This window comes from Macaca mulatta, chromosome 8 (genome assembly GCF_049350105.2).
Source record: "Macaca mulatta isolate MMU2019108-1 chromosome 8, T2T-MMU8v2.0, whole genome shotgun sequence".
NCBI lineage: Eukaryota > Metazoa > Chordata > Mammalia > Primates > Cercopithecidae > Macaca > Macaca mulatta.
The window spans coordinates 44525603-44539644 of record NC_133413.1 but is presented as its reverse complement, the minus strand read 5'-3'; the positions used below and the strand labels follow the sequence as shown (position 1 = coordinate 44539644).

Below are 14042 nucleotides of genomic sequence, written 5' to 3'. Positions count from 1 at the left end.
GAACTCCTGACCTCAGGTGATCCCCCTACCACAGCCTTCCAGAGTGCTGGGATTACAGGTGTGAGCCATCATGCCCGACCTCAGCTGACTCCCCTCTCAGCCGCATTTGTGCGTGCAGCCATTTAGATATCGAAATAATATGTAAATGGATTTCATCCCAACTTAAATATGCTGTTTGTGCCCAGTTGTTAAAATTTTATTTATTTATTTATTTTTATTTTATTTATTTATTTGTTTTGAGATGCAGTCTCACTCCATTGCCCAGGCTAGAGTGCAATGGTGCAATCTTGGCTCACAGCAACCTCCCCCTCCTGGGTTCAAACGATTCTTCTGCCTCAGCCTCCCGAGTAGCTGGGATTACAGGCATGCGCCATCGTGCCCAGCTAATTTTTGAATTTTTGTAGAGACAGGGTTTTACCATATTGGCCAGGCTGATCTCGAACTCCTGACCTCAGGTGATCCTCCCACTTTGGCCTCCCAAAGTGCTGGGATTACAGCACCCAGCCCCCAGTTGGTAAAATTTTAATAATTAGCTTACTAACTAGTTTAAGCACATATTCGCAAGATATAGGATGTCTTGAACATACAGCTTTCTACTCCAAAAAGTACAGCATGTTTTTTTGGTTGAGAGTTTTATTTACTACAAAATCCAGGCGATTCATTCTCGATTTGGGGAGTGGGAACTCCACTGCCCTGAGGCCTAACCTTGTAGAAGTTTCCCGTAATGACACTGCTTCTCATTTTCCTTCCCAGTGCTCGGCCTGGTTCTCCCCATGTGGGCCATAGCCCTCATTTCCTTTGGTGTCGCCCTCCTGTTCGCTTTCTTTGTGTGGCTCTTCGTATGTCCGTGGATGCGGAGGAAAATAACAGGTATGGGCTTTTTGATTCTTCTGATTTACAGAAATTCTCCTGATTTCCAAAACCTCACATGTAATACGCCATGATCCTTACTAATGGAGGAAGAGGAAGTGTGGGTGACTCCCGAACATACCCCATCCTCTGTCACTCGGTTCCTGAGTGCTTTCTGGCTCAGATGTTTTCTTGATAAGTTGTAACCCAGGTGGGCAGTAAGGTCCCAGTTGCCATGAGTAACTGAAAGTTAACCGTGCAGTCCAGTTCTGCCAGCCTGTGGAAAAACATTAGCCTTCATAGAAATGCAAATTAACACCACAAGGAGATTTTGTTTCCCACCCACATGAATGGCTAAGAGTAAAAAGTTCTCGCCATTCCGTATGTAGGTGAAGAAGTGAAATAATTGGAACTCTCCCAGGTTTATGCTGCAATGTAAAATGGTGCAACCACTTTGGAAGTTAGGTTTGCAGTTTCTTTATAAAGTTAACCTTACACTTACCATGTGGGCCAGTAATTTCACTCCTAGCTATTTATCCAAAGAAATGAAAACATGTGTTCATAAAAAAACTTGTACACAAATCTTTTCGTCATAAAAGCCCAAAGTGGAAACAACCCATGTGTTGGTCAGCAGGCAAATGGGTAACCAAATTGAGTAAATTAATGGGATGGACGACCACGCAGCAATGGAGAGAATGAACTGCTGGGGACCCTACATCGGAAGGCATCCCACAGCCGTGATACCGAGCAGAAGCCCATGATCCAGAAGAGTAGCTATTCTGCATGCTGGCATTTTTCATAGCATTTCCATAAATTTTCATTTAAAAGTTTTATGGATCTTTCCATTAAATTTAAGAATACGGAAAATTTTTCTGTAGCAACAGAAAGCACTGATCGCCTGGGATGGGTGGGGGTTGGAAAAGGCAGCTCGGGAACTTATCAGGGACATAAAATGTCTTTGTTTTCATCGGGGAAGGGGCTTTAGGGTGTGCCCACTTGCAGCAGGTCATCACCTGGGTGCTTAAACTGTATGCAATTTTGACTGGGCATGGTGGCTTACACCTATAATCCCAGCACTTTGGGAGGCCAAGTTGGGTGGATCACCTGAGGTGAGGAGTTCGAGACCAGCCTGACCAACAAGATAAATAAATCCCTGTCTCTACTGAAAATACAAAAATTAGCCGGGCCCTGGTGGCAGGTGCCTGTAGTCCCAGCTACGCAGGAGGCTGAAACAGGAGAATTGCTTGAACCAGGAGGCAGAGGTTGCAGTGAGCCACTGCACTCCAGCCTGGGCGACACAGCGCGACTCCATCTCAAAAAAATATATATATGCATTGTATTATATTTATATATAAAACCTATAACAATAATTGTATTATTATAGTACTGTAATAATTATACTGTGGAATAATATAATTATTATACTATATAATAACTATAGTATAATATACAATATAGTACTCTACTGTATAGTACTATAATAATTGTATTATTATAGTTATAGTAATTATAACATATATATAATAAAACAAAACAATAAAAATAAAACACATGTTATTAAAAGGAAAGACAGTTTTTAAGAAGAGGAAGAATATGGCTTAGGAAGTCAGTCAGGGCTGTTTTCCTATTCCCAATTCCCCATATTTGAATTTCAAGCCTTGAAGCCACATGCTTTTTACAGAGCTCTCAAAAAACAAGTATTTACATTTGGTCTCAGCATGTACCACATTTCAGTATGGATATATCTGCATTTGGAGATTCACATTTCGAAGAAGACCAAAATACATGAGACAAAGCATGCTCCTGAATTGGAAGACAGTATAGTAGAGATGCCAGTTCTTCTCAGATTCATCTCTAGACTTTAGACGATTTAAATAGAAATCCCAGCAGGATATTTTGTAGATTTAGACAAGCCACTTTTAAAGTTCATGTAGTAAGTCAAAGAAACTAGATGAGCTGGAACAATTTTGGAAAAGAAAAAAGTTGGAGGATTCATATTAACCTGACTTCAATACTTGTTATGAAGCCACAAAGCAGTGTGGAATTCGGGAAGAGAGAAACACATAGATGAATGGAACAAGAATAGAGTCTAGAAATAGACCCACACTAATGTGGCCAGTGGGTTTTAGACAAGGGTACAGAAACAGTTCACTGGAGAAAGGACAGTCTTTTCAACAAATGGTTTTGGAGCACTTGACATCCATATGCCAAAATAAGAACCTTAACGTAAACCTTATTTTAAAAATTAGCTTAAAGTGCATCATAGATCTAAATACAAAATTTAAAAAAAAAACAAGACTTTTAGGGGAAAAAAATATAAGGGAAAACTTTGTGACCTTGGGTTAAGAAAAGAGATTTTAGATATGACACCAAAAACATGTTCTATAAAAGAACAAGTTGGGCCAGGCACGGTGGCTCACGCCTGTAATCCCAGAACTTTGGGAGGCCAAGGCGGGCAGATCACCTGAGGTCAGGAGTTCAAGACCAGCCTGGCCAACATGGAGAAACCCTGTCTCTATTAAAAATACAAAATTAGCTGAGTGTGGTGGCTCATGCCTGTAATCCCAGTTACTCGGGAGGCTGAGGCAGGAGAATTGCTTGAACCCGGGAGGCGGAGGTTACAGTGAGGCGAGATCATGCCATTGCACTCCACCCTGGGCAACAAGAGCAAAACTCCGTCTCAAAAAAAAAAAAGGGAAAAAAGGACAAATTGATAAATTGTACATCATCAAAATTTGAAATTACTGGTCTGTGAGAAGCACTGTGAATAGAATGGGAGAAAATGTTTGCAAATCCCATACCTACAAAGGACTTGCATTCAAAAAATAAAAAGAAATTTTAGAAAACAAATAACTCAATTAAAAAATGAGCAAAATAGGCCTGGCACAGTGGCACACACCTGTAATCCCAGCACTTTGGGAGGCTGAGGCAGGCGGATCACAAGGTCAGGAGATCGAGACCATCTTGGCCAACATGGTGAAACCCCGTCTCTACTAAAAATACAAAAATTAGCTGGGCGTGGTGGTGCATGCCTGTAATCCCAGCTATTCAGGAGACTGAGCCAGGAGAATCGCTTGAACCAGGGAATCAGAGGTTGCGGTGATCCCAGATCGCGCCACAGCACTCCAGCCTGGTGACAGAGCAAGACTCTGTCTCAAAAAAAAAAAAAAAAGCAAAATAGGCCGGGCTTGGTGGCTCATGCCTGTAATCCCAGCACTTTGGGAGGCCGAAGCAGGCGGATCACAAGGTCAGGATTTTGAGACAAGCCTGGCCAACATGGTGAAACTCCATCTCTACTAAATATACAAAATTAATTGGATATGGTGGCGGGCGCCTCTAATCCTAGCTACTCAGGAGGCTGAGGCAGGGGAATCACTTGAACCTGGGAGGCGGAGGTTGCAGTGAGCCAAGATCATGCCAGTGCACTCCAGTGTACTCCAGCCTGGGCAAAAAGAGTGAAACTCCATCTCAAAAAAAAAAAAAAAAAGCAAAATATTTGAATAGACACTTCACCAAAGAAGATAGATGGGACCAGACACGGTGGCTCACGCCTGTAATCCCAGCACTTTGGGAGGCTGAGGCGGGCAGTTCAGGAGGTCAAGAGATCAAGACCATCCTGGCCAACATGGTGAAACCCCGTCTCTACTAAAAATACAAAAATTAGCCGGGTGTGGTGGCGGGCGCCTATAGTCCCAGCTACTTGGGAGGCTGAGGCAGGAGAATCGCTTGAACCTGGGAGGCAGAGGTTACAGTGAGCCAAGATTGCGCCACTACACTCCAGCCTGGTGACAGAGCGAGACTCCGTCTCAAAAAATAAAGATAGATGGATAGCAGATGAGTCCATGAAAAGGTGCTCAACATCACTAGTCATCGGGAAGTACAAATTCACATCACAGCGAGGTACTACTACCACCTACTTGAACGTCTTTTTAAAAATACTGACAGTAAAGGCCGGGTGCGGTGGCCCACACCCATAATCCCAGCACTTTGGGAGGCCAAGGCAGGCAGATCACAAGGTCAGGAAATCAAGACCATCCTGGCTAACGTGGTGAAACCCCGTCTCTACTAAAAATACAAAAAAATTAGTCGGGCGTGGTGGCGGGCGCCTGTAGTCCCGGCTACTGGGGAGGCTGAGGCAGGAGAATGGCATGAACCCGGGGGATGGAGCTTGCAGTGAGCCGAGATCAAAATTCCGAGAAAGAGAGAAAGAGAGAGAGAGAGAAAGAGAGAAAGAAAAAGAGAGAGAGAGAAAGAGAAAGAAAGAGAGAGAAAGAAACTGACAGTATTAAATGCTGTCAGTATTTACAAGAATGAAGAGCAACTGGAACCTTGTACATTGCTGGTGAGAATGTCAAATGGTACAGGGAAACTGTTTGTCAACTTCTTATATGGCTAATACTTGCCATAAATATACTCTTAACCACTCCTAGATACTTCCCTAGAAAAATGAAAACTTAAATTCACACAGAAATCTGCACATGAATGTTTATAGCACCTTTATATGCAATCTCCAAAAACCCACATTATTCACAGAATAAATAAATTGTGGTGCCTTTGAACATTTGAATACTACTCAGCAATTAAAAGGAACACATTATTGATCCATGTAACAACATGGATGGATTTCAAAGGCATTATGCTGAGTAGAAAAAGCCAGTCTAAAAAATCACATATTTTATTATTTATTTATGTGACTTTCTGAAAAAGGTAGTTTTTCAGAAATTGAAGTTTCTTATTCTGAGGTTTAAGAAACAGAAGGCCAGTCTAGGTGACTATAGATTTACAGAACATTAGCACTGGAGGGAACTGTGGTATTCGGAGCTAACCCTTTTTGTTGTTGTTTTTGGATATGATAACTCAGGCCCTAAATTTCCATCTTTTCCTCAATTGCTGAATTTTCTAGCTAGAGTTTTCCAGGTAACTAATTGAACTTTTGACTTTCTTTTTCTATTTCTTTTCTTTTTTTTTTTTTTTTTTTTTGACAGAGTCTCGCTCTGTCACCCAGGCTGGAGTGCAGTGGCACAATCCTGGCTCACTGCAAACTCTGCCACCTGGGTTTAAGAGATTCTCCTGCCTCAGCCTCCCAAGTAGCTGGAATTACAGGCGCCCACCACCATGCCTGGCTAATTTTTATATTTTTAGTGGAGACAGGATTTGACCATATTGTCCAGGCTGGTCTCAAACTCCTGACCTGGTGATCCACCTGCTTCGGCCTCCCAAAGTGCTGGGATTACAGGTATGAGCCACCATACCTGGTTTTGACTTCATTTTTTCTATCTAGCTATAACTTTTTTTGTTTTTTTCCAAAATCAGTGCTAAAGCATAAAGATACAGATTCACTTTTTAATATTCATGTTTCAATAATAAGAATTCTCTTCCAGAATGTTTGGTATGACTTTGTTTTTTTAGGCAAATTACAAAAAGAAGGTGCTTTATCACGAGTATCTGACGAAAGCCTCAGTAAAGTTCAGGAAGCAGAGTCCCCAGTATTTAAAGAGCTACCAGGTGCCAAGGCTAATGATGACAGCACCATCCCGCTCACAGGAGCAGCAGGGGAGACGTCGGGGACCTCAGAAGGCACCTCTGCAGGCAGCCACCCTCGGGCTGCATACGGTAAGATGTGCCTGGAGAGCTTTGGTTCCGTGGCAGCACAGAGAAGTTCCCTGGGGAGGACCAGCTGGGCCTGGCTGTGGGCAATCTGGTTTTAATGCACAAAAGGATCCCTCGGTTTTATAATTTGAGAAAACCCAGGAGCTAGGGAGGCCTCAGGAAACCATTCCAGTCAGCAGAGCAGGCTCACTCTTGTCCTGTGATTTCTTCCAAGAGCTGTTTATAGTCTCACCGGAGGCGCTGGGGCCATACACTGTATGTCTGTGCTGCACCCACTCAGCTACTTATGCAGATCTCCATGCCCCAGGAGTTACCAAATTGCTGAACATCGGTTAACCCAGCTTACTATGGAAGATGCAAAGAGAAAGCTAAATTTGTAACCAAGGAGGTGGTCCCACCATCAAATCACAGAAACCTTAGAAAATGTCCAGACTGGCTGGGTGGTGGCTCACGCCTGTAATCCCAACACTGGGAGGCCGAGGTGGGTGGATCACCTGAGGTCAGGAGTTCAAGACCAGCCTGACCAACATTATAAAACTCCATCTCTACTAAAAATACAAAAAGTAGCTGGGCACGGTGGTGGGCGCCTGTAATCCCTGCTACTCAGGAGGCTGAGGCAGGAGAATCGCTTGAACCTGGGAGGCGGAGGTTGCAGTGAGCCGAGATTGCGCCATTGCACTCCAGCCTGGGCAACAGAGTGAGACTCCATCTCAAAAAAAAAAAGAAAAGAAAAGAAAACATCCAAACCATTCTGTGTCCTTTAGACTCTCAATGTTTGTGGCAGTACCAGGGGAGCACAGCTTCACCAAAGCCAGCCCCGGTGGGTTCTGGCACCTGCCTGCCATAGGTGCAGTCTCAGATGTGGCCCAGAGAAGGCAAATTCATTTTGCCTGACTCATCTCAGATACTGCCTTTGACAGTCATGACTGACCTTTTAAGATGCACCTAAAAAATTAGCCGGGATGATGGTGCACACCTGTAATCCCAGATGCTTGGGAGGCTGAGGCGGGAGAATCACTTGAGTCCAGGAGTTGGTGTGCAACTATGATTGCACCGCTGCACTCCAGCCTGGGTGACAGAGCTGAGACCCTGTCTCTAAAAACAAAACCAAAACAGAAGTACCTGGAATATCAACCTTACATGAAGTGGGTTTTGTCTCAAGTATGAAGTTTTTCTAAGATGAGTTTCTTAACATTCTCCTTGTGTTGGTTTCTAGAAACAGAAAACAAGTGCCAAGTGCCATAGTAATTTCTGGAAGACACTTTTTAGCAGAACTTAAGATGTTTTGAAAATACCACATTCTTAGTTTTACCCTTTTATTGTATGTTTCCACGTTTATTATTATTATTATTATTATTATTATTTTTAGTGGTAACCATATTACATGTCCTTTATGGCCAACTTAGAAAAGAAAGTATATGTTAATAAGTCATCCCCAACCTTCCGGAGATAAGTGCCATGAAATAGTAGGGAGTGTTTCCTTTGCTTATATTTGAAAGGCTGGGGTTGGGCACGTTGTCTCACACCTGTAATCCCAGCACTTTGGGAGGCCAAGGCAAGCGGGCGGATCACAAGGTTAGGAACTTGAGACCATTCTGGCTAACATGGTGAAACCCCGTCTCTACTAAAAATACAAAAAAAAGTTAGCTGGGCATGGTGTCGCGCTTGTCCCGGCTACTCAGGAGGCCGAGGGAGGAGAATCGCTTGAACCCTGGAGGCAAAGGTTGCAGTGAGCCGAGATGGCGCCATTGTACTCCAGCCTGAGGACAGAGCGAGGCTCCGCCTCAAAAAAAAAAAAAAAAAGACTGGAAAATGAGACCTTCTCTAACCCTTTTCAGGAAGGGCGCTGTCCATGACCCATGGCTCTGTGAAATCGCCCGTCTCCAACGGCACCTTCGGCTTCGACGGCCATACCAGGAGCGACGGTCATGTGTACCACACCGTGCACAAAGACTCGGGGCTCTACAAAGACCTGCTGCACAAAATCCACATCGACAGGGGCCCCGAGGAGAAGCCGGCCCAGGAAAGCAACTACAGGCTGCTGCGCCGTAACAACAGTTACACCTGCTACACCGCAGCCATCTGCGGGCTGCCAGTGCACGCCACCTTCCGAGCTGCGGACTCATCGGCCCCAGAGGACAGCGAGAAGCTGGTGGGCGACACCGTGTCCTACTCCAAGAAGAGACTGCGCTACGACAGCTACTCGAGCTACTGCAACGCGGTGGCAGAGGCGGAGATCGAGGCGGAGGAGGGTGGCGTGGAGATGAAACTGGCGTCAGAGCTGGCCGATCCTGACCAGCCACGAGAGGACCCTGCGGAGGAGGAGAAGGAGGAGAAGGACGCGCCCGAGGTGCATCTCCTGTTCCATTTCCTGCAAGTCCTCACCGCCTGTTTCGGGTCGTTTGCTCACGGCGGCAATGACGTGAGGTGGGTGTGTTCATTCATTCAACAACGGTCCTTGAGGCTTTGCCAGGGGCCAGCGCTGTGCGGGTGCCGGGATCCAGCAGTGAACGGCACCGATGGAAGCCCCTGCCCGGGGTAGGGGTGCACAGGCGGTGGTGGAAAGATCCATAAGTCAGCATTGCGTGCAGGACAGCGAGAAGTGTTAACAGGAAAGTAAGGTAGGTAGACTCGGGGCAGGAGCCTCCGGGATGGCAATGCGACCTGGGCTGCCCAGGGAACGGTTGGCCGGTGACGGAGGTGCAGGGGCGGCCACATGGCGTTAGCAGGAAGGAAAACGGCAGGTGCAGTCTTGAGGCGGGCACAAGATGCCTGCCTCCAGGATGAGCTAGGATAGGGTCGCCGGTCTGCGGGTTGTGGATGCAGAGCGCGTGGCCCATGGACATAGGAAGGAAGGTCTCACCTGGAGAGGGGAGCAGTGGAGATGTGATCAGGGGCCACACAGGGCACGTTTGACAGGGGCACTGGCTTTGGACAACGGCCTGGACACGGATGTGAGAGAAGAAGGAAAGAGGCAGCTGCCACGACTGGAGCCGTGGCCTTGGCAAAGGCGAGAGTAGAGCTGCTGTCTGTTAGGGATGACCGAGGCCCTGGATGCAGCCAGGGAGCGATGCTGCTGTTCAGGCTGAGCAGACAGCGGCCGTGTACACCTGAGTTCAGGACAGGCCAGGCTGGATGCCGAGCAGGTAACATGGGTTACCTGGGTGAGAAGCGCTGGGGCAGCGAGGCAGGCAGGCGGGAGGCAGAGTGCACGGATGGAGGAAACAGCAAGAAGGTGTGCCGAACCAGGATGCTAGAACTTCTAGGAAGTGATTTAATTTTAATTTTTTTTTTTTTTTAAGACAGAATCTCACTCTGTTCCCCAGGCTGGAATGCAGTGGCCTGATCTCGGCTCACTTCAACCTCCTCCTCCCAAGTTCAAGTGATTCTCCTGTCTCAGCCTTCCCAAGCAACTGGGATTGCAGACGCTCACCACCCGGCCCAGCTAATTTTTCTATTTCTAGTAGAGACGGGGTTTCCCATGTTGACCAGGCTGGTCTCAAACTCCTGAACTCGGCCAGGCGCGGTGGCTCACGCCTGTAATCCCAGCACTTTGGGAGGTCGAGGCAGGCGGATCACGAGGTCAGGAGATCGAGACCATCCTGGCTAACACAGTGAAACCCCGTCTCTACTAAAAATACAAAAAAATTAGCCGAGCATGGTGGCAGGCCCCTGTAGTCCCAGCTACTCGGGAGGCTGAGGCAGGAGAATGGTGTGAACCCAGGAGGCGGAGGTTGCAGTGAACTGAGATCCAGCCACTGCACTCCAGCCTGGGCGACAAAGTTAGAGTCCATCTCAAACAACAACAACAACAACAACAAAAATCTCCTGACTTTAGGTGATCCGCCCACCTCAGCCTTCCAAAGTGCTGGGATTACAGGTGTGAGCCACTGCGCCCAGCCATCCTTCAGTGACATCTTTAACCCAGTGAGAAGGCTCCACCCCTCTCGTGGGCTTTAGTTCTCCCCACTGCATGGTGCAGCCGCTGGAGCTGCCACCTGAGCCTGCAGGTCACCCCACATGGTAATGTCACAGGCATCCTGCAAATGAGTGTGTAGTGACAGGCGGATATGACCCTCCAACCTTGACCCCACCAACCCCACCCGCCCCACCCCACGCCCAGGCCTGGTGTGCAAGAAGCAGGGCGGCCTCCTGGGGCCTCAGAGCCCCAAGTTTGGGTCTCTGCTGTCGTCTTCCAGCTGTGTAACCCCTAGACAAGGCACTTGCTTTTCCGAAGTCTCTGTTTCCCAATCTGTAAAATGCGGGAAAACGAGTCCCAACCTCCCAGGCTTCCCCTGTGTAACATGCTCAGGATGGTGCTCCCCACTCACTCGGTTTCCGTCCGTTTCTGCTTGTGCTGTCACTGGCATGGTCAGCCACTGACGGTTCAGGGGACTGTGCCGTTGTCGTCTTCTGTTGCAGTCAGTGACTCCCCATGGGCTGCGCACAACGCCTCCCCACATGCAGCTGCGTCTCTGCTCTTTGCTGCAGGCGAACCTGGGCATCTTATGTTCTGCTCAGCATCACATGGGCGTTTCTGTGGTATTTTATTTGGTATTTTCTTGGAGACAGCATGCTCTGTCCTACGTTAGTAACTTTTTGTCTGCCCCACACCGTCCTGCTTCCTCCTCATCAAGCATTCTTGATGGAAGGCCTGGCACTGGCAGAGCACTAGAAACTGGGCCCCCATCCATTAGAAGTTTAAACGCCAGTTAGGGAGATGAGAAAAACATATTCATGGAAAAATCACAACATACTCTCTCCCACTCACACACTCAGCTGCACACACACACGCACAGACACACATGCACATTGACACATGCACTCACACACACACACACATGCACTCACACACGCACACTCACACATGCACTCACACACACGCACACACACATGCACTCACGCACACTCACACATGCACTCACACACGCACACTCACACATGCACTCACACACGCACATTCACACATGCACTCATGCATATTCACACATGCACTCATGCACATTCACACACACCATGTTTCATTTCAAAGGAAGCGTCTAGGCAGTGGCTGCTCAGGTAACTGTAGAATTCCGAGCAGTTGCTTGCAGTGTGGGGACTATTCTGGGGCTTTGGAGCAGGGAGGGTGTCTAGTGAAAGCACCATTCTAGAAGTCATCCGAGAAGAGGCGTCCATGCATTCGGCATGAGGTTGAGCTCCGAGGCCTCATCACTGAGCTGCCATGGCCTATCCTACCCCGTCTCTAACACCCCTCTGAGCCGGGGTGGGCATCTCTCAGAGATGGGATCTGATGCTCAGGGTCACGCAGCGAGACCAAAGCCAACTTGGAAGCCAGTTCCAGTGACTCAGTGACACCCAGTCTACATAGCTGGCTGGGGGAGGAGACAAGAGCCAGGGAAGCTGTGAAGAGCACCTCGAGGCCTGTATGGGCTCCAGGGGCCTGACAGACATAAGCAGTGAAGGGACTGGAGCCCATGCAGGAGGGCCTGAAGCAGCCTGGGCCGTGCCCACTCTGCCACCTCAGAGGTGGGACCCTGGCCTCGGTTTCCTTGTCAGTAAGACGGGAGCAACAGTGCCTGCTGTGCAGGGCAGCTATGGGAATGGTTGCTTAGCAAAATGTTGCCACCCATAGTATGGGGCCTGACAGTCTGTCCCAAACTGGCAGCTAATGTTAGTACCAGCAGCAGGGGGTGGCAGAGAAAATAGAAATTTGAGGAAAAAAGGAAGAAAAAAATAACTTGGCTGTTGTGTTGTGAACTTGGTTGTTTAAAAAATTAATTTTGGCCAGGCGTGGTGGCTCATGCCTGTAATCCTAGCACTTTGGGAGGCCGAGGTGGGTGGATCACTTGAGGTCAGGAGTTCGAAACCAGCCAGGCCAACATGGTAAGTGAAACCCCATCTCTACTCAAAATACAAAAATTAGCTGGGTGTGGTGGTACGTGCCTGTTGTCCTAACTACTCGGGAAGCTGAGGCAGGAGAATCAATTGAACCCAGGAGGTGGAGGTTGCAGTAAGCCAAGATCGCACCATTGTACTCCAGCCTGGGAGACAGAGTGAAACTCTGTCTCAAAAAAAAAAAAAAAATCAATTAATTTAATAGACCGGGCACGATGGCTTACACCTATAATCTCAACACTTTCGGAGGCCAAGGTGGGCAGATCACCTGAGGTTGGGTGTTCAAGACCAGCCTAGACAACATGGTGAAACCCCACCTCTACTAAAAATACAAAAATTAGCTAGGCCTGGTGCTGGGCACTTGTGGTCCCAGCTGCTCGGGAGGCTGAGGCACGAGAATCACTTGAACCCAGGAGGCAGAGGTTGCGGTGAGCCGAGATTGCGCCACTGTACTCCACCCTGGTGAGATTGCGCCACTGCACTCCAGCCTGGGCAACAGAGGGAGACTCTGTCTCAAAAATAATAATAAATTACACACCTATTAGGATGGCTACCACTTAAAAAAAAAAAAGTAACAAGTGTTGTGAAGGATGTAGAGAAATGGTAACCCTGTGCACTGTTAGTAGGGGTGTAAAATGGTGTAACCACTATGGAAAACAGGATGGAGGCTCCTCAAAAAATTAAACAGACCTCCCCTATGATCCAGCATTCCTGCTTCTGGGTATACATACAGAAGAATTGAAAGCAGAGTCTCAAAGAGATATTTGTACCCCATGTTCAAAGCACTGCTGTTTGTTGTAGGCAAGAGGGGAGAGCAACCCAGATGTCCACTGAATGGAAACAAAATGTGTCCGTGCATACAGTGGAATATTATTTAGCCTTAAAAAAGAAGGAAGTCCTGTCACCTGCTGTAACATGGATGAACCTGGAGGACATTAGGCTAAGTTAAATAAACCATCACAAAAAGATAAATACTACTCATGCCTGTAATCCCAGCACTTTGGGAGGCTGAGGGGCGGATCATGAGGTCAGGAGATCAAGACCATCCTGGCTAACATAGTAAAACCCTGTCTGTACTAAAAATACAAAAAATTAGCTAGGCATGGTGGCACATGCCTGTAGTCCCAGCTACTCAGGAGGCTGAGGCAGGAGACTTGCTTGAACGCGGGAGGTGGATGTTGCAGTGAGCCAAAATCACGTCGCTGCACTCCAGCCTGGGCGACCGAGCAAGACTCCGTCTCAAAAAAAAGATAAATATGATTCCTGTGAGCTGTCTACAGCAGTCAAATTCCTGGAACTAGAAAGTAGAATGGTGGTTGCCATTAGCTGCAGGGAGGGGCAGTGGGAATTTGTTTGAAGAGTACAGAGTTTCACATTTGCAAGATGAACAAGCTCTGGAGATCTGTTTCACAACAATGTAAATATACTTAACACTGCTGAACTATAAATAAGATTGATTACAATGGTAAATATTATATTATGCTTTTTACCAAAATTTAAAAAAAAATCATTTTGACCATGAATAGATGATATAGATGAACCTCAAATACACCAAGATGAGCTATGCTCAAGACAAAAGTCACCATGTACGGGAATACCTGGGAGACACTGTGGGTTCTGTTCCAGACCACTGCAATAAAACAAGTTTCACAATACCCATGAAGTTTTTGGTGTCCCAGCACATAGAA

General features: G+C 47.2%; 1 protein-coding gene across 36 annotated transcripts in view; it reads left to right on the top strand.

Moving 5' to 3' along the window:
• The window catches only part of SLC20A2 (solute carrier family 20 member 2), a 128108-nt gene that overhangs the window by 97910 nt on the left and 16156 nt on the right, over positions 1 to 14042 (top strand). For all 36 annotated transcript variants that reach the window (XM_077942566.1, XM_077942550.1, XM_015145243.3 and 33 more), the window contains 3 exon segments: positions 754 to 870; positions 6259 to 6462; positions 8298 to 8886. In XM_077942566.1, the coding sequence (XP_077798692.1) occupies positions 754 to 870; positions 6259 to 6462; positions 8298 to 8886 (910 nt within the window).